The 27725-nt window shown below is 42.0% G+C and overlaps 1 protein-coding gene across 1 annotated transcript in view; it reads right to left on the bottom strand.

The window, feature by feature from the left end:
• Window positions 1-24677, bottom strand: part of LOC115213503 (mucin-like protein) — a 144616-nt gene extending 119939 nt beyond the window's left edge. The window contains exons 1-5 of the mRNA XM_036503530.1: window positions 24672-24677; window positions 20763-20888; window positions 6598-6720; window positions 5301-5423; window positions 3434-3549 (exon numbers count right to left, since the gene is read on the bottom strand). Of these exons, the coding sequence (XP_036359423.1) occupies window positions 3434-3549; window positions 5301-5423; window positions 6598-6700 (342 nt within the window). The 5' untranslated portion in view covers window positions 6701-6720; window positions 20763-20888; window positions 24672-24677. The remainder of the gene's footprint in view (window positions 1-3433; window positions 3550-5300; window positions 5424-6597; window positions 6721-20762; window positions 20889-24671) is intronic.
• Between the last annotated feature and the right edge of the window lie 3048 nt (window positions 24678-27725).

The raw sequence follows: 27725 nt of genomic DNA, 5'->3' as shown, positions 1-27725 counted from the left end.
GGAATCCCTAATTCCTCCTCTAGTATCTTGGCTGCTGCTTCCTGTTTGCTCCACTCGAATGTCTCCCCCAGCCTGTTTTTCATGTATTGTATTTGTGCATTGCTGGGAGTTGAGTTAAAATATCCAGTACCCTCATTGCTGGGTCTTCATCCAGTGCCGCTACTATGCACGAGTATTTCATTCGGTCCCAAGTTATTTTGTGTACATTGAATTGCACTTCCACCAGTGCAAACCCTAGCTCAGCCCTTCTCAGCCAGAATTGTGGTAGATTCAGTGCTGTTGTGTAATTGTTTGCTATCTTTCTTTTATTTCCTATTTACTTTGATGTGCAAAGCGAAAGCTGTCGTTCTTCAGTGGGATCACCATTTATAACTTTAGTTAAGCTATATGCAAAAAAAATTAACAGATGCCCAGATTTTGTTAACAAAAGATCAGTTAAATCCATGAGGGTCAACTCCTGCTAGAATAGAAAGCCTACTTAACGGGAAGTCAACTTCACCACAGACCAGCTTTCTAGTTAGCCTACAACAAAATTCCTGTCTACAGTTCATCTGTCATAAATCTTTGGGCAGTGCTCTACACTCTCTTTATTTTATTGGTTTAGGGTGAGAATTTTTATCCAGCTTTTTAAATATTTTTGATGATTAGTATCAAAAGAAATAAGAAAAATTAGGTTCTTGCAAAGGGCTGTGAAAGGTTATGTATCTTCATCCTTTTTCTATCAGGAATTGCAAGTTCAGTTTTTCAGAAACTTAGTCAAAGTTGGAGGATTTAGGCAAGAAAGAAGTTACTAGGAGTGGAGAATACTAGCCATGTTCTGTATAAGCAAAATCCAGTTAAATAAAATTCAAAGTACAAATAATTTTAGCAAGATGAAACAAGAAATAGAATTTTAACTTTTCAAAGGGCCTTTTTTGTTTTGAAGAATGAGAAGAGGTAGAATGTAATGGGGAATAACTCTAGAGGGACCAACCGGTGCCCCAGCATGGCCACAGCTCGTGAGCTGAAACTAGTATGGTATTTGGAAGACGAGAGAAGAAATAGAAGTAAAGGCAAGGAAGCAAAAAAAAAAAAAAAAGAGAAGCTGAGAGTAAAGGAGGATATAATTGTAAGATGTAGTAATCAACAAATGATGAGGGTTTTCTGTAAAAAGAAAATAAGATTTTAAAATGTCCTGATAAGCAAGGGAAACATAATATGATAAAAAAAACAAAAGTGCCAGGTAAAAAAATAAAGTCAAGATGAAAAGATAGTATCAGAGAAATAATTTAGTAAGAAAAATTTAAGTTAAAAATTGCAAGAAATTTTATAAGTAAAACTAGCAGTATAGCCCGGCTTTGCTCGGGATTAAGTTAGGATTATTTAAGATAATGAAGCTCTTTATTTCAAAGCAAACTAAGTAACATCAACGTCAAATTTGAGTGAAATCTGTTGAAATTGGTAAACTTTTGGCTGAAATTTTGCAGACAATTTGATTGGGAAATCCAACAAGGAATCGGTTTATTGATTTTTTCCACTCATCGATTTTTTTTTTTTTCGTTTAGGAGAACTTAAAACATTCAAAGATCCCAAGAGTCCTAAATAATGCTGGCATCAAGTTTGAACAAAATACATCAAAATTGGTAGACGTTATGGTTGAAAATGGGGTGTAACTAATTTTAGTGGGAAGTCCTATAATTTTTTTATCCTGATTAAATGGAAAACCCCATAAGGAAATAGTTTATTGATTTTTCACCCAAATAGGACTTAACCAAACATTGCTGATTCAAAAACATCAATATTTATACTTTAAAGTTGGTTTTCATATCCAACCCAGTTCTGCAGAATCAGTGTCGTGATGGGAGCGCATGGGTTGGGAGTTTGATCGGCAGACGTGATCAGGTTGCATATACCAGCCCTTTGAATACACCACCGCCATCATGTAACCTCACTTAGCCCATGGGTTAAGAACCCTTTCAGCAAGGAAAATAGAACGCCCAAAAGGGCCCCCGATCATCTGTGTGAGAAGCGGTTATATTCAGATCACAACTAAGTATATATATATATATGGGCAACACACACACACAAACATATACGTACATACATGTGCATACATGTTTTTGCACACCTTTGCCCCTGCCACTGTCCCACCAACACCTCCTACCCGAGTAATACCATCAATTGAAGCAAATTTGGCACCCAGTAACAGGAAGAAACATTGTTTACAAAAAAATAGCTGATTGTTTGCGAAGGAGCTTGTCTACAGTCAACACGTAGGTCTTTTGCTCTGGTAACCTCTGCTCTCTCCCATGTTCACGCACGACCAACTATATATATCGCTATGAGTAGAACAATGGATTCAGCTAATTTGGAAATTAGTTGTGGAGAAACGGAGAATATCATTTATGTTGTGTGCGTATATATATATATATATATATATATATATATATATATATATTTCTTTATTGCCCACAAGGGGCTAAACACAGAGGGGACAAACAAAGACAGACAAAGGGATCAAGTCGACCACATCGACCCCAGTGCGTAACTGGTACTTTATTTATCGACCCCGAAAGGATGAAAGGCAAAGTCGACCTCGGCGGAATTTGAACTCAGAACGTAACAGCAGGCGAAATACGGCTACGCATTTCGCCCGGCGTGCTAACCATTCTGCCAGCTCGCCGCCTTCATATATATATATATATATGGGCAACACACACACACACACACACACACACACATTGCATGCATGTGTTTTGTACGCATACATGCTCGTGTGTGTGTCTGAAGCCATTCACACATACATAACAACCCCTGTCTGTCAATCACTCAATAAAAAGAAATTTTAAAAATCTGTTATCTCTCTCTCTCTCTCCCCCTCTCTTTACACCATCGCTAGAAGGGGACTTAACTCATGTTTGGTTTGTAAACAATGGTGAATTTCTCCGCCGTGAAAATTGATAGAAGTATGGCTCAAAATTATTTACCACTATTGACGGGTGCCTCGGGAGAAAATAATTTGACGAATATACAGCTAGATTCGTGACGAATGTCCTAAAATTTGAGTGACATGCGTGCTATTTTGTGGATGTGCATAAACTACATTCACGTACACACACATCCTGCCTTATATATATACAGATAACAATAATAAAAAAGAGTCAAAGTAACAATGAAAAATGTAAATAGGAGGAAATGGCAATAAAGAGACGAAAGAAAGATGAGGTAGTATGTAGTTGTGGTTTTTAAGAGATTTTCAAACTTAAAATGTCTTTCCATTCATCAGATTTCTGTTAATGATATTAACTTATTCTACTGTGTTTACATAAAGGCTAAGATAAAAAAAGACTACATCTGATTTGTTATGTCTTGTATAAAAAGCAAACAAGAAATATTTATGCTTACTAAAATATAGTAATCAATATGTGTGGATAAAAATCAAATTGTAACTCACATAAATATTCTGATAGATAAGATTAAAAACTGTAATTTTTAGGTTTATGAAATAAGGTCCATACAACTCATTCTGTTTCACCGGAACTTCAGTTTTATAATCAACCATTGGTTTTTCTATGAAATAAAATCACAAAAGTAACATGAGAGTTCAGAAAAAAATTCAAATGTGTTATATGTGGTCTGATCAATAAGTGTCCAGAGTGTTGCCATAGTAACGAAGCTAAAGCACACAAAGTGAGGCTGCTTGGCACAGATTGACCGTGTACTATGCTGTGCATGTGCACTAAATTTTAACATGCTAGCTCACAGAATGTTAGCTCCGTTTACAGCAGTGCTTGGAAGGAAGGTGTGTAGCATGTGATCATCACACTGACCATGATAGAGAAAGTTGAGCAGAGAATCTGCATAAAATTTTGTCAAAAGCTTAGTGATACCAGCTCAGAGGCCTATGCAAAGTTTCCAAAAAGTTTTCATCGATCTCAACACAATCAAGATCTTGTACAGCTGAAATCCAAGTGTCCTTTTGGTCAGCTGAAAGCAGTTTTGGCACAAACTTGGCAGACACGCGTCTCATACTCAAACCTTTCAATGGACTGAACTGAACCCTAACTAGTCTGCACATCCTCTGATAACTCACGGATGGTGATATGACAATTCCCCCCTCCCTGCTGCATCATACACATCTCTGATGTTTTCCTCAGTTCTGCTGGTTGCAGGTCTCTCAGAACGTTTGTCAATATCGACATTCTTTGAAGCCATCTTGAACCACATTTGAACCACTCGTACATTTGTGTGTGCAGCCATTACACTCCCCTCCATACACTTTCTGCAACTTTGTGTTGGCCTCTGAGCTGGTATCGCCATGACAACTTTCTCTGTTATGGTCAATGCAATGATCACACGCTACACACCTTCCTTCCAAACAGTGGAAGTGAACTAGAATGTTAAAACTTAGTGTGCATGCACAGCAGTGTTCGAGGCCAGTGTTCTTTGCCAAGCAGCTTCACACTGAATGTTTTAGCTTCATTACTATGGCAATAGTCCAGATTCTTTTTGATGAAACCTCATATATTCTCCATATTTATATAAAACTTTCGTGTCAACCACATGCCGATGAGACATGACCTGTTATAGAAGCTATGCACACATACACTGGGGTATTTGAATTGTTTATTTCATACATCCTGTGCTCAGTCAAATTCCTGGGTACAAAGTTGTACATCCACAGAAATTCTGAGTTTCCACTAATTATAAGAATCTGATTGGAAATATCAGCAGAAGAATTTCCAGCACACTGTCCCCAAAAATGTTCTTTAAAAATATGTGTTACGTAAAAAGCACCATTTGAGCATAGTCGATGCTGGCACCACCTAACTGGCTCCTGTGCTGGTGGCACGTAAAAAGCCCCCGTGCCGGTGGAACGTGAAAAGCACCAACTACACTCTCGGAGTGGTTGGCATTAGGAAGGGCATCCAGCCGTAGAAACTTTCCAGATCAGAGTGGAGCCTGGTGCAGCCTCCTGGTTTGCCAGCCCTCAGTCAAACTGTCCAACCCATGCCAACATGGAAAAACAGACATTAAAGGAGGATGATGATGATGATGATGATGGTACATTGAAAAAAGGAAAAAAAAGTACAATGACAAATTAGGGAATTTATTAAATAGCAGCATAGATTTCTTTGATTAAGTCTTACTATTCATTATGACAGCAGAATAGTTCAATACTTTTTACTGATGTCTTACAGACTCTTTCCTTTTCAGTTTTTTTTCTGTTGACCTTTTACTCTAATAAACTTTTATCATCCATTTAAATATTGTTCATATCTGACTCGGCACATTTTGAAAATAAATCCAATGATACTAACCTAAACACTTGAAGCCGTCCCCTACAAAGCCATCGTTGCAGGCACAACTGTATCCACCAAAATTATCGATGCAGTTAGCAAATTCTGAGCATGTATCTGTCTGATCGGAACATTCATCAATATCTGAAAAGATAAAAATCAATAAATAAAAATAAAACAAAATAAACAGACAGATATGAAAATTATTTGTAGTCACACATGAGCGAGGTCATTGCCAGTGCCACATGACTGGCCCACGTGCCGGTGGCACGTAAAAGGGCACCATTCGAGCGTGATCGTTACCAACGTCACCTTACTGGCACCTGTGCCGGTGACATGTGTAAAATGATTTGAGCGAGGTCATTGCCAGAACCGCCTGACTGGCCCCCGTGCCGTGGCACGTAAAAGGGCACCATTCGAGTGTGATCGTTACCAACATCACCTTACTGGCACCTGTGCCGGTGACATGTGTAAAATGATTTGAGGGAAAGTGGAGGGGTCTGCAGTGATCATGAGTGAGTTTGACAAAGGAGAGACTGCATGAGTTTGTAAGCTGGGCTGATGCATGTGAAGGGCCTGCCTCTACGTAAGGATGGCCCCATCTCAAGCACAACAAATTGCCAGACGTTTTGGTCCCTTGCCATCCTCCATTACTAATCTACCTAGGTAACAGAAGCTGTCTACTACTTCTAAGGATCACCCTGGACATTTGGTGACCCCTACCAGTGCTGGTGCCATGTAAAAAGCACTGCTGCATAAAAAGCCCCCAGTAAGCTATGTAAAGAGATTGGCATCAGGAAGGGCATCCACATGCAGGAACCATGTCGAAATAATGGAATCTAGTGTGGCTCCAAGCCTTGCCAGCTCCTGCCAAACTGTCCAAACCATTCCATCAAGAAAATGATAATGACCATGATAATGATGATGATGATGATGCCCATCATCTTCATCACAATTTCCATTTTCCATGAATGGAATGATTCAACAGGGATGAAGGAGTTGGATGGTCGAGCATTATTCTCATGTCTCATTTTTGGCAGGATTCCTACAACCAGACACCCTTTCTAACACCCAACTAATTTACAGAGTCTACTGGGTGCATTTGTCATGGCATCAGTACTAATAAGTTCCAAAGAGCCCCTTCATGCCAACTGCAGAAGTGCGCCATCAGTAAACTTGGTAACTAGTCAATATTAGCAACCCTAATCTCTCGAACAATGACACACCTACAAATAAATACATTTAATGCAGATACAATAGAAGGAATTCTGGCAGAGCCAGTTGGAAGAAAATATCTAAAAAAAGAAACAGTAGTTACCTGTACAATGTGACCCGTTTCCCTTGAATCCATCAGAACACGTACAAACAAATTTTCCAACTGTATTTTTGCAAGTAGCCAAATTTGAACAAGGATAATTCATTTGTAAACACTCATCAACATCTATAAAATAAATAAAGTGAAAATGTTAATAAGAGTAATGAAACAAAGATAATGGAAAGAGTTTAGGTGGGAGAGAAGACAAGAAAAGAGACCAGATACAATATTTAGCCATTTTGATTTACAGTGCAATGGCTGTTGTCAGTTTATTCCAAGCCCTTTATGCTTATTATTCTATACCCAATGAGTCTATAAATTCTATACCATTTATGCCAATATATTCTGTACTCTTTATGCTTCTATATTCTACACCCTTTATTTTTATATATTCTACACCCTTTCTCTTTATTCTATAGAATAGCTGTAGAAATAACCTTAACAAAATAATGTAAAATGCTCTGCTAACACAGCAGAACATGGTGTTCACTTATAAAAACATTTAATATACTTTATACCATGGTTGCATAATGAAATGTCATGTACCTACAAGTCCTTAATGCTTACATACCAGCTCCAGGAATGATTTTAATATGTAAATTTGTATATCCAATAACTTAACACCACTGTATGTGATGGCAATATAAGCAATGTGTTTGGAGGTGAGAATAGGTTAGATGGGTCCTGATGAAGGGGCAAGAACCACCCACCAAAATATGGCCTATACATACTCATTACCTATTTTTATCTTTGATCTCACTGTTTGTTTACCTTGATGTCTCAATACGAAATGTTGTAGCAAAAAATCAGCGCTAACTCTAATTTCTAAAGAATGTCTGTAGAAATAACTGACAGAATTCCACACTTCATGGATTCTACAGCTTTGTTTCTATCGTTTACATCGTCACTGCTTGTGTTTTCTGGATATTTTACTGTTTATGTAATTACAGAGTACAGAAGTAGAGAAGTCATAAAAGTTATAGCAAAAGTCATAGCTTAATTAATTAGGAAGAGAATTAGCCTAGTGTGGGATGACGTCAGCAGCTGGACGTCAGCAGCCGGGTGCGTTGACCGGAAGCTGGGGCAAGCGGAAGGGGTCAGCTGTCAAGCGTGCGCAGGGAGCGGGAATTGCCCTTTCCAACGTGGGTCGTGGAGGTGACAAGACGTGTGAGGACGTCGCTAAGGGTTTGGGCTAGCAGCTGCTATCGTTAGTGTTCGGGTCGGGGCTGTGAGGAAGGACTAGTCATCACTGGTGGGTCTCTGTCACTAAGAAGAGAAGGTAGGTGCCTCTATATTCAAATCGCGCACTCACTACAAGCTATTTCGGCCGTTCTTAAGCATTCACATTTTTTCCAACACGATGTCTGCAAAAATTAGGATCGCCAGTGACGTCGTCAGACCTTTTAGTGGCGAAGGCGATGTAGTGGCCTGGATTCGCAAAATCAGGCTGGTGGCGAGATTGCAGGGCATAAGCGACGTGGCGAGTCTTATGGCGCTGTATTTGGAAGGGAGCATGTTGACGCTCTACCTAGAGATGGATGAAGAGGAACGGCTCAGCGAGGAGAATATAGAGCGACGCTTGCGTGACGCCTACACGGAATGCGAGTACACAGCTTTCGCTAAGCTAGGTGTAATCAGGTGGACGGGAGGCCAAGTGGACGTCTTTGCATCAGAAGCTAGAAGGCTAGCGACTCTGGCCGGGTTTGCCGGAGAAGGACTGGAGAGAGCAGCCCGACTGGCGTTCGTGAATGGGTTCCCCGACAATGTAGGGATTCACCTACAACGACTGCCCGGGGTTAAAAAGATGCCATTGAGCGAACTTGTAGCTCAGGCTCACGAGTTGACGAGACACTCTGGGCAGAAGGCGATAGCGATGGCGGTGACAGAGGCGCGTAAAGACGGACGACGTCCCGAGAAAGAGGTACAGAAGCTCACCGTGCAACGAGAGCGGCCGTTCTCAGGACGGTGTTTTAGATGCCAGGGACCGCACATGGTGCGGGACTGTATGCAGCCGGGGCCCGTTTGCTATCGATGCAGGCAGACAGGGCACATTGCCCGTGACGAAGGAATGGAACGTGGTGAGTAGTGTCCGGGCGGTCGCCGGCAGCGAAATCCGTTGCAGAGGCAGCAGCAAGGTAGAGATAGTGGTGCGCGGCGCGACGCTAAGTCTGCAGGCAATTGTGGCCGAACACGTGATAGATGGAGTTGATGTGGTGATGGGGATGGACGCCATCAACTGCCTCGGTGGCGTCAGTGTTGTGGGAAATGAGGTCACGTTCGGAAGTGTGGGGGCATCATGCACTGCGAGGGACTGCGCCGCTTACACCATCGAGGACAAAGACTTTCAGGCGGCGTTCGATGGTCAGCGGTGGACGATAGAGTGGAAATGGAAGGACGAGCCCCCGACACTGGAGAACAGGGTGAGCTGTTACCAGCATACCCTGAAAGGCCACGCCAGGGTCAAGTTTGAAGACGAGGTGGATCGAGGAAGGGGTCCTTGTCCCTTGGAAGGAGGAGGTAGCGGGCGGAGTGCTACCCCTGATGGCGGTGGTGCAGCCTACGAAGGGAAAAGTCAGACCGGTGCTGGACTTCAGGGAGCTAAACCAGCACATATCGTGCCACACGGGAGGTGAGGCGACAGACGTTTGTGGTGAGGCATTACGTAAGTGGAGACAGTCGACTGAGGCAGCGACGATTGTCGACTTGAGATCGGCATACTTGCAGCTCCATGTGAGCGACAAACTATGGCGATATCAGCTGGTGCGGTACAAGGGCCGGACGTACTGTCTAACCAGGCTGGGTTTCGGGCTGAATTCCGCTCCGAAGATCATGGCGGCAGTGCTTAGGTCCGTTCTAGGGAAAGACGGCAAGATTAGAAAGCCCACCAGCTCCTACATTGACGACATTTTGGTGGATGAAACTGTAGTGCCAGCCGACGAGGTAGTTAGACATCTGGAGAAGTTTGGACTGATTGCTAAGCCACCGGAGTCGATTGAAGGGGGAGCCGCGCTGGGGCTGAAGCTGCGAAGAGATGGATCAGGTGAATTGGTGTTCCGGAGAGGAAATGAAATCCCAGAGCTGAGTTCCAGCGTCAGCAGGAGAGAGCTGTTCTCGGTGTGTGGGAAGTTGGTCGGTCACTACCCGATCGCTGGATGGCTGCGCACGGCGTGTAGTTACACCAAGAGACGAGCAGAAGGAGAGAGGTGGGGCGACAAGGTGGGAGAAGGGACGGTGGCGATGATGCAGGAGATCCTAGAGAGGACAAGAGCGGAAGACCCGGTCAGGGGGAACTGGTACGTGCCCAAGACGAAATGCGGGACCATCTGGTGTGATGCTAGCAGTATAGCGATAGGGGTGGTGTTGGCAATCGAAGGCACTGCGGTGGAGGACGCGGCCTGGCTTCGGAAAGCAGATGATTTCAACCACATCAATGTCGCCGAACTAGACGCGCTGCTGAAAGGGGTGAACTTGGCCTTGAAATGGGGGCTGCGCACGATTGAAATGCGGACGGATTCGGCCACTGTGCTTGGCTGGGTAGGATCAGTGATCACCGGTGACAGGAGAGTGCGGACGAAAGGTGCTGCGGAGATGTTAGTGAAGCGCCGTCTAGGAGTTCTAGGTGAATTGATCGCCGAATTCGGACTGAAGCTGAACGTGGTTTTCGTGCCTTCGGAGAAAAACAGGGCGGACGTACTGACCAGGGTGAAAAGAGCGTGGTTAGAAGAACCGGAGGAGGCCTGGAAAGGGATAGCTGCGGCGTGTCGGTTGGATGACTCTGAACTGAAGAAACTGCACGCTATGCATCACCTGGGTGTGGACAGGACCCTGTATCTGGCAAAGAAAATTGATGCTGACGTCACTAGGAGAAGCGTCCGAAAGGTGGTTGGGAGCTGCGACAGGTGTCAGTCCATCGACCCTGCTCCGTGTGGGCATGAGCAGGGAAGCCTTTCCGTGGAGCAGAACTGGAAAAGGCTAGCTGTGGATGTGACACACTACCGTCAGCGAATGTACCTCTCCATGGTCGACTGTGGGCCGGGCCGGCTGGCCATTTGGAGGGAGTTGAGATCGGGCATTGCTGACGAGATCGTGCAGATCCTGAACGGGATATTTTTAGAGAGAGGTCCCGTGGAAGAACTACTGATGGACAACGGGGTGGCGTTTTGTTCGGAAGCATTGAGGGTTATGCTTGATCGGTGGAATGTGCGACGCTTGTTCAGAGCAGTGTATAGGCCGAGCGGTAACGGGATCGTGGAGAGGCACCATCGGACAGTCAAGGCCATAGCGGAAAGCGGGCACATTTTGCCGCTTGAAGCAGTTTTTTGGTACAACTTGTCTCCCCGATCTAGACAAGCTGAGGAATCTGTGCCGCAGAGAGCTGTGTTCAAATATGAATGGAGGCACCCGAGCAAAGTGCCGGAGGGTCACGAGGAAGAGAAGGGACCCGTTCGCGTGAAAATAGGGGAGGAAGTCTGGGTCAAGCCACCAAAGGCGTGCTGTACATCTCAATGGAGCAGAGGAACGGTGACGGCGATCAATTCCAGAAGCAACGTATCCGTAGATAGAACACCACGACATGTCTTGGACCTTCGCAGGATTGTTGCTTCGACGGACGATGATTCTGGAGAGGGGGAGAACGAGGAGCCCAGCTTGAGAAGATCTCGACGAGCAAGGCGCTCTCCCGGTTGGATGGTGGACTACAACATGGAGCGGAGAGATCATGATCTTTAAGATCAGGGTGGCGTGTGGGATGACGTCAGCAGCCGGGTGCGTTGACCGGAAGCTGGGGCAAGCGGAAGGGGTCAGCTGTCAGGCGTGCACAGGGAGCGGAAATTGCCCTTTCCAACGTGGGTCGTGGAGGTGACAAGATGTGTGAGGACGTCGCTAAGGGTTTGGGCTAGCAGCTGCTATCGTTAGTGTTCGGGTCGGGGCTGTGAGGAAGGACTAGTCATCACTGGTGGGTCTCCGTCACTACGAAGAGAAGGTAGGTGCCTCTATATTCAAATCGCGCACTCACTACACCTAGATGAGATGCAGTTTGGTTTCGTGTAGATGGATAGATGATAGCTACATGATAGATAGATGGATAGATAGACAGACAGATAGAATGATAGATAGATAAATGATAGAGATAGATAAATAGATAGATGGATAGATCATAGGTAGATAACAGAGAGACAGACAGACAGACAAATATGTAGATGAGCATACAGACAGATTGATATATTAATAGATATACAAGTAGATATGTAGCTGAACTGAAATGAAAAGATAAGGAAAATAGTCTCATTTGGTAAATAATTTTGACTGAGCCTCAGTGGCGGTTTGGACAATGAAAAATGTAGTTTTTACTTTATATATATATATATACACACACAAATAAGTTTTATGATTTTAATTCATCTTTTACTTCCTTAAACTATAAAGCACATCAGATCTGTCAATGATATTAAAAGAAGGAAAATAAGAAACAGCTTCTAAGTTCATTTCAGTTATATTTCGAAGTACAGGTTTGATTAAATGGCAGGATTTCAAAAGAATTTTTTTAAATATCTTGCTTGTATTTAATATAACAATGTTTCCAAATGTGCTAACTTACACTGTAGAATTTTGACAGACCCTACTAGTTACTGTTGTCATTATTATCATAGACGTCCACAGTATACAATATTCTGAGGTTGTTGATTGAAGATATTGTGTCTACCGGGGGTTTGTACTGTTTTGTCAAGTCACAACAAGGACCTCAGACAGACACTACTTTACACAATATGTGTGCAGTTCCAAGTAATGTCGACGTTTGCAATACATCTAGATTGTAGGGTATTTCTAAGGTTTTCCAAATGTTTTTCAGTTTGGGTGGTATTGAACCCAATGCTCCGATTACAACAGGGATAACCTTTATGTCCGACTCTCGTAGCAGCCACATCTTAGCGATCTCAATTCTCAGCTCTCCATATTCATCAACCTTTTCTCTTTCTTTCATGATGCTATGTTGATCTCTTGGCACTGCCACATAGATTATTGGGCACTCGTTTCTCCTTCCTAAAGGTTACTACATCCGGCCTTCGGTGCTCTAGTACCTTGTCTGTATGGAAGTCAAAGTCTTTTCGTCCATTACCTTTTCCGGTATATGTTGGTACAAAGCACCTGTAACCTCATATCCATACTTACAGCAAAGTAGCCAGTGGAGGTTTTGGACTATCTTGTCATGTCTGTGCAAGACTTTCACAAGCACTAACAATGTGTGTGAGTCACTCTTATGACCCTCTTCCCACACATTCTGCACTTGTGTGGTATATACTCTTTTTCACAGAGTTGGTATTCAATGCCTGATCCTGGGCAGCGATGATTAGGCTTTCAGTATTCTTTTTCAGGTCACCCTTGTAAAGCCACCTCCATGATGCTTCCTGGTCTTTTAATTTGTTGGTTTCACGGTGGAACTGACCATGTAATTCCATGCGGAGTAGGGTTTCTTCTCTCTCGTTGGCTGTTCTTGTTTGGAATTCACGAGCACTCTCAAGTCCACTTTTGGTAAACCCTTCAGCATTAGCAGACAAAACACTTAGCAGCATCACATCCATCTTTACATTTTGAGTTCAAATTCTGCCAAGGTCAACTTTGCCTTTCATCCTTTCAGAGATTAAAGAAAATGAGTACCAGTTACGCACTGGGGTCAAGATAAGTGACTGGCTCCTTTCCCTCAATTAATTTTAGGCTTTCTGCCAACAGGAGAAAGGATTATCATTGGTGAGCTGGCAGAACCATTAGCATGCCAGGCAAAATGCTAAGTAAAATTCCATTCATCTTTATGCTCTGAGTTCAAATTCCACAGGAGTTGACTTTGCCTTTCATCCCTTTCACGGTTGATAAAATAAGTACCAGTTGAACATTGGGGTTGATTTAATTGGTTTAGCCCGCCCAAAAACCTGCTGGCCTTGTGCCAAAATTTGAAACCATTATTATTATTACTCTTTATCACAGGTTTTGTTGGAGTTCCTGGAGTCTTGCATGCGTAGCAGACTTACTACCTGCAGCCTACAGCACCATGTTCTTCGTTCTTTTCAGCTATCCAATGCTTTCTTCATTATTCTGGCAGTGCCAAGGGAGCAGATCCTTTGTAACAGTTCCACTGGGAACTCTCTCCTAATTTTCTTTATATTCCTTTTGATGCCTTCTGATACTGTTCCCAAAGACCCAACAATAACTGGCACTATCTTCACCTTCTTCATTTTCCATAGTCAGACTATTTTGTACTGAAGAGGGTTGTAATTGTCTATCTTTTGCCTTCCTTCTTGGCTATTGGTGAGTCAAAGGTGTATGCAATATCAGCTATACAGCACATGTGGTGCACCTTGTCCACCACCACTAGGCAGTGGAAAAGATTATGCTTTAGCACCTCTCTCTACCCCCCACTTTTTGCAGTTTCCAATGTAGCACTTTCGCTACCTGATTGTGTCACCACAACTTGTAGTAGTTTTGGGTAAGTCTAAGGCATTCGTTTGTGATGTGGGCAACGGTTTCATCCATTCTATTGCAGATGTGGCACAGCAGAGACACTTGCTCATTCCTCAGGTTGACCCTCCAGTTTCTGGCCAAAGTATGGACTTGTGCTGCCAGTATAGTGCTCTTGATTACTATTATTATTATTATTTGTTCATTTTATCTTGAGTTTTATTGTAAACCCTGGAGCATTGCATGCATAGTGGGCTTTCTGCCTGCAGCCTATGGCACCATGCTGTCTATACTATATCTAGTATATTCCTAACGATTCTGACTGTGCCAAGGAGGCAAACCTTTTGTAACGGTTCTCATGGGTACTCTGTTCAGATTTCCTTTATATTCCTCTTTATATCCCTTCTGATACTGTCCCCAAGGATCCAACAATAATAGGCACTATCTTCACCTTCTAAATTAATCAAAGCCAGGCTATTTCATACTTAAGGGGATTGTATATATCATTATTATTATTATTATTATTATTCAGTAGTTTTATTTTTATAGCGTGCTTTCACTTCACTACCGAACGCAGTTCTGTGTGCCTTGGGTATGTGCTGTGATTTGTTGTGATGCTCTGATGGTTACTGTATTGAAAGTGTTTTGCATAGGATGTGTGCAGTGCCTAGTAGTGCAATTTTCTGTATGTTATATGTGTTTGTAAGTCCTGGTGTTTTTGTTATGTATTTGTCTGAATATTTTATCATGCCTAATGCACCTACTATGATAGGAATTGTTTCTGTTTTTAGATTCCACATTCTGGTTACCTCTATTTCCAGGTCTTTGTATTTTGAAAGTTTCTCCATTTCTTTTAGAGACACGTTGTCATCTGCCGGTATTGATACATCAATTAGAAAGCATTTTTTTCTTCATGATCCCTGAAAACTATATCTGGTCTGTTGGCCTTAATTTCTCTATCTGTGTGTATCGGCATATCCCAGAGTATGGTTGCTTTCTCGTTTTCTGTGACCTTTTCTGGTGTGTGCCTATACCATCTTTTTTCTGTTGTTATTCCATAATGTTGGCATAGCTTCCAGTGTATGTAGGTTCCAACTCTATCATGTCTGTGAATATATTCCTTCTTAGCCAGGATTGGGCAGCTAGAGATAATATGATTTATTGTTTCTTGTCCATCTCCACATATTCTGCAGTTAGTTGTTATATTTCTTTTCATTATATGTTTTTGGTAATTTCTGGTGGGGAGGCTTTGGTCTTGTGCTGCAATTAAAAATCCCTCCGTCACTGCTTTGAGCCCTGAGCTTCTCAACAATTGCTAGGATTTTTCTTTGTCTATTTCTTTTGCATTTAGTTTAGTCCAGTATTTACCATGAAGGGGCTTTTCTTGCCATCGTTTTATCATGGTTCTTTGCTGTTCTAGTTTTAGTTTGGATTTCATTTGTTTTATAGCTTTTGTTGTTTCTTCATCTTCTTCTTCTTCTTCTTCTTCATATTTGTTAGGTGGTATGATTTCTTGTTTGTATTTGTCAGCTTCCTTAAATACTGAAAACAGTTTTTTGTTTTGTTCATGTTTTGCCACTATTTGTATCAGTTTTCCTTCCTTCTGAAGTAGATATTTTTGCAGTCCTATGGTGGTTATTTTATAATAGTTTTCCAGCTGTATAAGGCCTCTACCACCTTCTATACGTTGTATATATAGCCTTTCTATGTCAGATTTTGGGTGATGCATCCTAGATCCTGTCATTATTTTTCTTGATTTCCTATCTATTTTGGTCAGTTCATTTAGTGTTCAGTTAAGGATATTGTAGCTGTAATTTATAACTGGGACAGCTAAAGTGTTAATACCTATTATCTTGTTTTTAGTATTAATCTAACTCGTCTATAGTATTCTTTCTTTATTTTCTCTTTCATTTGTGTGTGTTGTGTCTTATCTAGTTCATGGATTCCTAAATATTTGTAAGTTTGGCTTTGGTCTAATTCTCTTATTTCATTGGTTTTATCTAGTGTGATGTTGCTACTCTTAACTAGTTTTCCTCTTTTCAGAGTTACTTTGGTGCATTTTTCTAATCCAAATTTCATATCTATTTCTTTGGTAAATCCATGAACTGTCTTTAATAGTGTTTCCAGCTGTTTGTCATTTGCAGCGTATAGTTTTAGGTCATCCATATATAAAAGGTGGCTGATCGTTTTGCCGTAACATTTGTATCCGCATCCAGTTCTGTTTAGCATATCCGATAGAGGTGACAGTGCCAAGCAGAAAAGGAGTGGAGAGAGCGTGTCTCCCTGGAATATTCCTCTTCTAATGGGGATGACTTTGGTTTTCATGAGTCCCTCTTTTGTTTTGAGCTGTAGCACTGTCTGCCATTTATTCATAGAGTGTCCTATGTATTTTATAATTGTTGGCGCTACCTTGTTAATGGCTAGTGTTTCGAGGATCCATGCATGGGGAATGCTATTAAATGCCTTTCGGTAGTCGATCCAGGCCATACTGAGGCCTTTCTTTTTCTGCGGCTGTCTTCAGTTATGGCTTTATTGATCATTAGTTGATCTTTACAGCCATATGAGCCTTTGCGACATCCTTTCTGCTCTTCTGGAAACAGGTTGTTTTCGTCCAGGTGCTTGTTCAATCTTTGTGATATTATTGCAGTAAAGGCTTCGTACATTGTAGGGAGGTAGGTTATTGGTCTGTAGTTTTCTGGTTTTGCCGTTTCATTAGATTTGGGAATTAAGATGGTTCTCCCTTTTGTGAGCCATTCAGGCATTGTCTCTGGCTCTGCCAGTATGTTGTTAAAGTTTTCAGCTAGCTTTTTGTGCATCTTGTCAGATATTTTAACCAGAAATTGGGGATCTTGTCGTGCCCAGGTGCCTTCCAGTTGCTTAGTCTTTGCAGTGCCTGGGTGACCTCTTCACTTGTTATGGGGGTCCAGAGTTACTCAGATGCTAAGTTTGTTGTTTTAATACTTCTTTTCTGTGGTTGTTCCTTCGCCGACCGTATTTCTTTCCAAAATTCTTCCACTTCTGCTGTTGGTGCTGCAGTGATGTCTATTTTATTTTTGCCAAGTTCTTAGTAGAAATTTTTGGCGCTGGAGTTGAACTGTTTGTTTTGTTCAAAGAAACGTTGGCGTTTCTCATACTGGCGGATCTTTTGGGCTTTGGCAAGAATATCTTGCTTTAGCTTTTCTTTTATCTCAGGTAAATCTTTTTCCGTGATGTTGTATTTGCTCAGTATTTTTGTTTTCTTTTTGTTGCTTAGTAGCGTTGATTGTCAACTAATTTCGTGAAGAATCGACAGATCTTTTCTCATTTTTTGTATTTTGTTTTGGATGTTATTTATCCACAAGGTTTGTTTGGGTGGTGGTACTCCTGTTTGGACGGGTTTGGGTGAGTATCCAGCTTCTTTTGTGGCTGCAATGGCTGCTGCATATACTATGTCATTTAGCTCAGTGATATTGCTATTTGTTTCAGTGGCTATTAGTTCCGTGACGGCTAGGTTTATGTTATTTATTATTGTTGTTGTTTTGTCTATTTTGAGTTTTGGGAGGTATGGTCGATGGTCCATTTTGAGATCTGTGGTTTTCAGTTCTTTGATTATTCTACTTTTTATAGTATCATAATCATTAGGCTCTCCTTCGTTGTTTCCAGGTTTAAGATTTGTGTCACTTTCTTTCTCATTCGTATGTTTGTCTGTCGTGTTTTGGTTTGCTGCTTTTCATACGGTCTGGGTTTGTTGGTTTTTGTTTATTTCGTTATTGTTGGAAATATTACGTTTGTCTTCGTGTTTAACTATCTCAGTGTTTATATTATTGGGCATTGTTGTGTGGCTTCTATCTACATTTCCCTGAAGCAATTTTTTCTTTTAAATGTTCTATTTCTATTTCTGATATATTTTTTGCATTGAGAATACATCTTCGTACGTTGGCTAGTTTATTAGGGTTCATTGCTGTATCCAAGTCTTTATTTATGTTATTTTTCTTCCATATTTTATAAGTATATGTTGTTGTGTTTTCGTTCTTTGGGTAGAGCACTGCTGTAAAGTAAGCGTGTAGGATAGAAATATACTCCTCACATGTCCATTTATGCCTTTTTGGTTTTATTTGCAAGACATGAGGAACAACATCTGGCCCTTTGTTTTGACGGTCATCATTTTTGTAGGGTACCGATCCATTCATTTCTGTTGTCTCATTGTTTTGCACGTGTAGTTTTTCATACTTTTTGTGTTACAAGTTTAAAGTACGCACTTCCCGATTGTTATTCTTGGGTTGAACAATACCGGTATCATTTAATTTATTCGTAGTTTTTTTGTACATGGTGTTTGGGGTTGGAGATAGTTTGGTGTTGATAGATCGTAATGTATCAAGCATGTTTACATGTGCTTTGGAGGTGATATCCAGTTAAAATACATCATTTCATTTGGAAGAATAGTAATAAATTTCAATGAGTATTACTTACTCGGATATAGTCCAATCCTTTGTCAGCTATTTTTTTGGCTCCATGCGATCTCTTTATTTCCGATGTTTGTGGATAGATTTTGGAGCACTGTTTTATTGCTCTCACATGTCAAACGTCCCCCGGTGTTATCTTATTATTATTATTATTATTATTAAGGTAGTGAACATAATGCTTAGTGGTATTTTGCCCATTGCTACATTCTGGGTTCAAGTTTTGACAAGGCTAACTTTGTACCAGGTTTACTACTCACTTTAGTACCCCACCCCAGTACCATTTCTTTACCCATCTCCCCACCTTAGTGCCTTTCAAATATATCACCCCATCTCCCATTTCTCACACATATTCCTTCCTTACATTTTTATCTCTTCCTTCAATCCCTCCCTCCTATCCCTTTTATGATGATAACTCTCCTCTCCCATCCCCCTCACAATATCTTGACCACCATCTAGCATTCCTTTTTTTTATTTTTCTTCCTTTTTTCTTCTTTCCTCTTCTATTCTTTTGACTAATACCATTCTCCTCCTAAAGTATATATCTCTTCTCTTCTCTCTATTTACTTAGTAGGGTGCCAAGAACACCCTCCGAGCGTGATCGTTGTGATCATTGCCAGAGCAGCCAACTGGCTTCTGTACCCATGGCACATAAAAGGGCACCATTCGAGTGTGATCGTTACCAACATTGCTTCACTGGCATCTGTGTTGGTGGCATGTGTAAAAAGATTCGAGCGAGGTCATTGTCAGTACCGCCTGACTGGCCCCCGTGCAGGTGGCACGTAAAAAGCACCCACTACACACTCGGAGTGGTTGGCGTTAGGAAGGGCATCCAGCTGTAGAAACTCTGCCAGATCAAGATTGGAGCCTGCTGCAGCCGTCTGGTTGCCAGCCCTCAATCAAAACTGTCCAACCCATGGAAAACGGACGTTAAATGATGATGACATACATACATACATACATATATATATATATATATATATATATATATTATATATATATATAAACTTACTTGGAGGATAAGAAACAACGTGAGGCGCTCAGTCATATAATAACAATTTAACAAATAAAACATATGCATATATATATATATATGAGTACAGGACACCACAAATAAACGTAGAACACAACGAGAAACGAAAACATAAGAACAAACAAGGAAACGGACTTTTTTTAACAATGAAAAAACAGGGTACAAGACAAACAATACAAGGAATATTCCCCTTCATCAGCTGCCCCTGGTTCGACTCAATGCGAGAGAGAGAAAGTTGGTATAAATTGAATGTATTTAAAATGAGTTGAAAAAGCAAATGCTTTAATAATTGAGGAAGACTGAAAGCTTGTGTGATAATAAATGGGAAAATTCTTTTATAAGAAATATCTAATTAAAGAGAATTACTTTCAAAAACATATTCACCAGATGAATATCTTTATTGGTGAAAAATCTATTTACATTCCATTTACCTTAAAAACATTTAGATTTTAACAAAAGCTCAGATTTCTAACACAAAAAATATCATTCTTGAATTTTTAAAACTATTGTATTGGCCCCCACAAAAATCATTAGTTTTCATTTCGTATTATTGGTGGCCCTAAAATCAAAGCTCACTTTTAAAACATATATTCTTATATCAAAGATCTAATTTTACAAAATGGCATAAGAAGTTTGAATAATGTTTTTAAATTTCTTCCTATGTTTTGAAAATTTTGAATGCTGTTTCAGTTTAAGCTTCTAGTGATAAAACATTTTTCAGCTAAAAAAAATATTTGGCTGAGTTTCCAAATAAGCACTTATCACATTTTTCTTTATGTAATTTTTCAAAGATTTTCAAGAAAATGGTGATTTTTTTTTCTTTTACTTATTGGCTGACAAAAGAATGAAACTGAAATCCCAAATGACAACCAAATAAAACTAAAAGAAAATGTTTTTTTTTTATTGTAAATTAAAGCATAAGCATTTGTTGTATTAGTTGTGAATAACATCTGAATGTATTGTGTATCAGTAAGGACATTTATAAAGAGAAAGGTAGTCTTACAGCTGTTTCTGGGACGATATGAGAGAGTTAACTAGAGTCAAGTAGAGTTCAATATAAGGAGTTATTTTGGAAAAGGATGGAAATAGGAAGTATAAAGAGAAATAAGAGAATAAAACTATCAGAATCTCCAACACTATTTTGATCCATTAACCGTCCATCTGATGCTGTTCCTTTCAGAAATGTTTCAATGTCTTATTTTTATTCTTCAAAATGCAAGATGATTTGTTATTAAAATCATACAAACCTTTACAACTTGCACCATCTCCAGTAAAGCCAGACTTACAACTACAGTTGTATCCACCATCAAAGTTGTGACAATCAGCATTTGGTGAACAATTGTTGAGTGAATTATTGCTACATTCATTTACATCTGAAAATAAACAGATTTTCATCAAATCAAAAACACAAGATATATACCCTTCCATTGTTCAACTTTTCCTTTTAAATGGCCCTTTTCACTACTTCTCACCCTAAATGACCTTCATCTTACTTCAACGTCTTCTCTTCTACTACAAACAGGACAAAAATTTCAAGTTTTGTTCAGGAGTTCCCTCATCCTCAAACATTATCCAGCCCAGAACATTCAATTACTCTTTCATCCCAGTTGCAATACCTGTTTTTTCACCTCTCAAACCCATAACCAGCCCCTCTACTTACCATTTCCACTGTACCTTGATCATCAAAATATAACTTATACAAACTTTACAACAAAATGTTGTATAGAGTAGCATTGAATATTCTCTTCAAATGACTTACTTCAAGGAATGCTTTCTTGATTAACACAACAATGTTCTCAACCCATTCCGCAGCAAACTTAGCCCATCCACTTTCTCAAATCCACAAACACAACAGCTAATGTGTCATCTTCAGCCTATACATTCCCTATACACAACAGCTAATGGGTCATCCTCAGCCTATACATTCCCTATACACAACAGCTAATGGGTCATCTTCAGCCTATACATTCCCTATACACAACAGCTAATGGGTCATCTTCAGCCTATACATTCCCTATACACAACAGCTAATGGGTCATCTTCAGCCTATACATTCCCTATACACAACAGCTAATGGGTCATCTTCAGCCTATACATTCCCTATACACAACAGCTAATGGGTCATCTTCAGCCTATACATTCCCTATACACAACAGCTAATGGGTCATCTTCAGCCTATACATTCCCTATACACAACAGCTAATGGGTCATCTTCAGCCTATACATTCCCTATACACAACACCAAATGCATTCCTGCTACTTCTTCTTCCCTATTACAAACCTTCCATTTTTTATTGTTCATATTTATTTACACAGCAATTTGTGGACTTTAGTGTGTGCGTGTGTGTATGTATATATGCATATAAATATATACATACATACTTTCTATGCTATGCCAGACTTCACGGTCCATCATAGAATTACGGAGGTCATATACATATATACATATGTATATATATATTTATATATATGTATATATACATATATATATACATATATATATATATACATATGTATATACATATATATACATATATATATATATACATATGTATATATATATATTTATATAATAGCTTGGGCAAAGTTCAGAGAGCTCTTACCTCTGCTGGTGACTAAAGGCCTCTCGCTCAGAGTAAAAAGCAGACTGTATGATGCATGTGTACATACAGCCATGCTACATGGTAGTGAAACATGGGCCGTGACTGCTGAGGATATACGTAAGCTCGCAAGAAATGAAGCCAGTATGCTCCAATGGATGTGTAATGTCAGTGTTCATACTCGACAGAGTGTAAGTACCTTGAGAGAGAAGTTGGACCTAAGAAGCATCAGTTATGGTGTGCAAGAGAGACGTTTGCGCTGGTATGGTCATGTGGCGAGAATGGATGAAGATAGTTGTGTGAAAAAGTGCCACACCCTAGCTGTTGAGAGAACCTGTGGAAGAGGTAGACCCAGGAAAACCTGGGATGAGGTGGTGAAGCACGACCTTCGAACTTTAGGTCTCACTGAGGAAATGACTAGAGACTGAGACCTTTGGAAGTATGCTGTGCATGAGAAGACCCGGCAGGACAAGTGAGACCATCACCCATGGCCTCAGTCCACTTATGCATACCTTTCCTTCTTAGGACACAAAACTCTACTTGTGAAGACCTGTTGAGGCAAGTGAAAATCGAAATCGATCAACATCAATGGAAATTGTAGCTGTGATACCAGTGCCGGTGGCACATAAGAGAGCCATCCAAACGTGGCCATTGCCAGCGCCACCCCGACTGGCTTCCGTGCTGGTGGCACGTAAAAAGCACCATCCAATCGTGGCCGTTGCAAGCCTCGCCTGGCCTCTGTGCCGGTGGCACTTAAAAGCACCATCCGATCGTGGCCGTTTGCCAGCCTCGTCTGGCACCTGTGCCGGTGGCACATAAAAAGCACCCACTACACTGATGGAGTGGTTGGCATTAGGAAGGGCATCCAGCCGTAGAAACATTGCCAGATCAGACTGGGCCTGGTGCAGCCTTCTGGCTTCACAGACCCCAGTTGCACCGTCCAACCCATGCCAGCATGGAAAGCAGACGCTAAACGATGATGATGATGATGTATATACATATATATATACATATATACATATATATATTGAAAGGCAGATCTGCACACTGAAAGGCAGATTCACACTGAAAGGCAGATCTCACACTGAAAGGCAGATCTGGCGAGATCGTTGAATTGCTTGAACGGAGGTGTGTGGATATATGCTGCATTCAAGAAGTGAGGTGGAGAGGAGGTTCTGCTAGGTTCCTCACAGGCAAAGGACAGAGGTACAAGATTTTCTGGGCTGGGAATACTGACGGGGTCGGGGGTGTGGGTATGCTTATCGCCGAAAAATGGGTAGATAAGGTAATCGAGGTAGTCAGAGTATGTGACAGAATAATTAAGATTAGATTAGTGCTCCATCATAGTTTAGCAACTATTATATCGGCCTATGCCCCTCAGCCAGGGTTATCCGATGGGCAGAAAGACCGTTTCTATGACACCCTACTGCAGACCACCTCATTGACGAACAACAGGGACCTTCTCTTTGTGGCTGGTGACTTCAATGGGCATGTTGGACGATGTGCTGGGGGCTTCCATGGCGTGCATGGAGGCTACGGTTATGGTTCCCGCAACGAGGAGGGAACCAGGCTGCTGGAGTTCTGCGATGCGAATAGTCTTATGGTTTGCAACACTAACTTCAGGAAACCGACAAGCCACCTGGTCACCTACCGATCGGGCCGGCATACTAGCCAAATCGACTACATCCTTGCCAGAAAAAGGGAAAGATGGCTGCTTATAAATGCCAAAACCTTCCCAGGCGAAGAATGCACCCCACAACATAGACTGGTAGTTAGTGACTTTAGGATCAGGACTAAGAGGGCGACTAGAAGACGACCAACATGGAGAAGAAGGGTCTGGAAGCTTAAAGACCCTGCGAATGGACAGAGATTTAGAGATATGTTATTTGAAGCCTTAGACGAAATGGAAGGGAGTATAGCTACGCATGGGGTAGAAGACAACTGGACGCTTCTGAGGGACAACCTGCTGAAAGCCGCTGAACAGATCTGTGGCTGGTGCAAAGTCCCTTAAGACCCAAAATAACGTGGTGGTGGAACAATATTGTTGACAGGGCTATTAGACAAAAGAAACAGGCTTGGAAGGCCTGGAAGAACGGTGGTGGTAGCAGGGAAGTGTATCAGACTGCCAGAAGGGAAGCCAGGAGACAGGTCTATCTAGCCAGAGGGGAGGCAGATAAGGAAAAATTTGCCAATGTCCTGCGCCGTGAGGATGAAAGACTTGAGGTATTTCGTGTTGCAAGACAGTGTGTGAGAGAGAATCGTGACGTGGTAGGAGAGAGAAGGTGTTCGCAAGGATGACGGTTCACTTGCGCTAAATGAGGATGCAAAGAGAGAGGCTTGGAGACGCCACTATGAAAGGTTGCTGAATGAAGAAAATGAATGGGATAAAGAGAGTCTGCCGAATGTCGACCCAACAGAGGGACCAGCAATCCGAGTTAACAGTTCCTTAGTAGATAAGGCAATTAGAAGCATGAAAACAGGGAAAGCCCCAGGCCCATCAGGAATTACTGCAGAGATGCTCAAAATATCTGGTGGTGTCGGCTATAGCTTAGTCACCTGTATAGTTAACCAGGTGATACACGAGAGAGTCATACCCAATGACTGGTGTAGCAGCATAATAGTCAACTGCTACAAAGGTAAAGGCGACGCCCTAGATACAAATAATTACAGAGGTATCAAGCTGCTGGATCAGGTAATGAAGGTTACGGAGAGGGTTATAGCCCAACTAATTAGAGAGAGAGTTAGCTTAGATGATATGCAGTTTGGGTTCGTGCCAGGGAAAAGTACTACTGATGCTATATTCCTGGTAAGACAGCTGCAGGAGAAATACCTAGCCAAAGACAAGCCCTTGTACCTGGCTTTTGTTGACTTGGAGAAAGCCTTTGACAGGGTCCCCCGATCCCTTATCTGGTGGTCAATGAGGAAACTAGGGATAGATGAATGGTTAGTGAGAGCTGTGCAAGCCATGTACAGAGACGCTGCTAGTAAGGTGAGGGTTGGCAACGAGTACAGTGAAGAATTCCGGGTAGAGGTTGGGGTCCACCAAGGTTCAGTCCTCAGTCCCCACCTATTTATCATAGTCCTCCAGGCAATAACGGAAGAATTCAAGACAGGATGCCCCTGGGAGCTCCTCTATGCTGATGACCTTGCTCTAATTGCTGAGTCACTATCAGAACTGGAGGAGAAGTTTCAGGTGTGGAAACAAGGATTAGAATCGAAGGGCCTTAGAATCAACCTAGCCAAAACCAAAGTCCTAATAAGTAGGAAGGTGGACCAATCACAAACGACTTCAGGTAGATGGCCCTGCTCGATCTGTAGAAAAGGTGTAGGTAGAAACTCTATAAGGTGCACCAAGTGTAAGCTATGGACACATAAGAGGTGCAGCAATGTCAAAGGAAGGCTAACTAGGAAAATAGTTTTTGTCTGTGGCAGATGCTCAGGAGCAATAAACACTTGAAACGTGCAGAGACCAACTTCTACCAGGTTCCAGGGAGACAAACCAGAAGTAGTTGATAGCTTCCGCTACCTAGGAGACCAAGTCAGTAGCGGGGGTGGGTGTGCTGAAAGTGTAACTGCTAGAGTAAGAATAGATTGGGCAAAGTTTAGAGAGCTCTTACCCCTGCTGGTGACAAAAGGCCTCTCGCTCAGAGTAAAAGGCAGACTGTATGATGCATGTGTACGTACAGCCATGCTACATGGTAGTGAAACATGGGCCATGACTGCTGAGGATATGCGTAAGCTTGCAAGAAATGAAGCCAGTATGCTCCGATGGATGTGTAATGTCAGTGTTCATAATCGTCAGAGTGTAAGAACCTTGAGAGAAAAGTTGAACCTAAGAAGCGTCAATTGTGGTGTGCAAGAGAGACGGCTGCGCTGGTATGGTCATGTGACAAGAATGGCTGTAGATAGTTGTGTGCAAAAGTGCTACACCCTAGCAGTTGAGGGAACCTGTGGAAGAGGTAGACCCAGGAAAACCTGGGACGAGGTGGTGAAGCACGACCTTCGAACTTTAGGTCTCACCAAGGAAATGACTAGAGACCGAGACCTATGGAAGTATGCTGTGCATGAGAAGAGCCGGCAAGAGTAGTCAGGCCATAACCCGTGGCCCCTACCTGGGACGTAGTCAGTCCACCTGTGCATACCTTCCTTCTTGTGACACTTGTGAAGACCTGTTGAGGCAAGTGAAAGTGAAAATCAAAATAAAATAGATGATCATCAATGGAATTTGTATCTTTGTTACTAGTGCCGGTGGCACACCAGAAAACCATCCGAACGTGGCCGTAGCCAGTACCGCATCGACTGGCCTCCGTGCTGTGGGCACATAGCAAACACCATCCAATCGTGGCCGTTCGCCAGCCTCATCTGGCACCTGTGTCGGTGGCACATAAAGACACCATCCGAAGACCCGGCAAGACTAGTCAGGCCATAACCCGTGGCCCCTACCTGGGACGTAGTCAATTCACCTGTGCATACCTTCCTTCTTGTGACACTTGTGAAGACCTGTTGAGGCAAGTGAAAATCAAAACAAATCAAAATAGATGAATATCAATGGAATTTGTATCTTTGTGGTACCAGTGCCGGTGGCACACAAGAAAACCATCCGAACGTGGCCGTAGCCAGTACTGCATCGACTGGCCTCCGTGCTGTGGGCACGTAACAAACACCATCCGATCGTGGCCGTTCGCCAGCCTCATCCGGCACCTGTGTCGGTGGCACATAAAAACACCATCCGAAAACCCGGCAAGACTAGGCACCTGTGTCGGTGGCACATAAAAACACCATCCGAAGACCCGGCAAGACTAGTCAGGCCATAATCCGTGGCCCCAACCTGGGACGTAGTCAGTCCACCTGTGCATACCTTCCTTCTTGTGACACTTGTGAAGACCTTTTGAGGCAAGTGAAAGTGAAAATCAAAATAAAATGGATGAACATCAATGGAATTTGTATCTTTGTGGTACCAGTGCCGGTGGCACACAAGAAATCCATCCGAACGTGGCCGTAGCTAGTACCGCATCGACTGGCCTCCGTGCTGTGGGCACGTAAGAAACACCATCCGATCGTGGCCGTTCGTCAGCCTCGTCTGGCACCTGTGTCGGTGGCACATAAAAATACCATCCAAGCGTGGCCGTTCGCCAGCCTCGTCTGGCACCTGTGTCGGTGGCACATAAAATCACCCACTACACTCTCGGAGTGGTTGGCGTTAGGAAGGGCATCCAGCTGTAGAAACACTGCCAGATCTGACTGGCCTGGTGCAGCCTTCGGGCTCCCCAGACCCCAGTTGAACCGTCCAACCCATGCTAGCATGGAAAGCGGACGTTAAATGATGATGATGATGATACACATATATATATATATATATATACACATATATATATATACACATATATATACACATATATATATATACACATATATATATATACACATATATATATACACATATATATACATATATATAATTTATTTAAAAGCAGCAGAAATTCAACAAAACCTGAGTCTCACATTCCCGTTTGTCGGACAGTTTTTGCTAGATTCTAACAAAAACTGTCCGACGAACGGAAACATGAAACTCAGAGTAACAGGTTTTGTTGAATTTCTGCTGCTTTTAAA

This window comes from Octopus sinensis, linkage group LG6 (genome assembly GCF_006345805.1).
Source record: "Octopus sinensis linkage group LG6, ASM634580v1, whole genome shotgun sequence".
NCBI lineage: Eukaryota > Metazoa > Mollusca > Cephalopoda > Octopoda > Octopodidae > Octopus > Octopus sinensis.
This window is presented reverse-complemented; position numbering and strand designations above follow the sequence as displayed.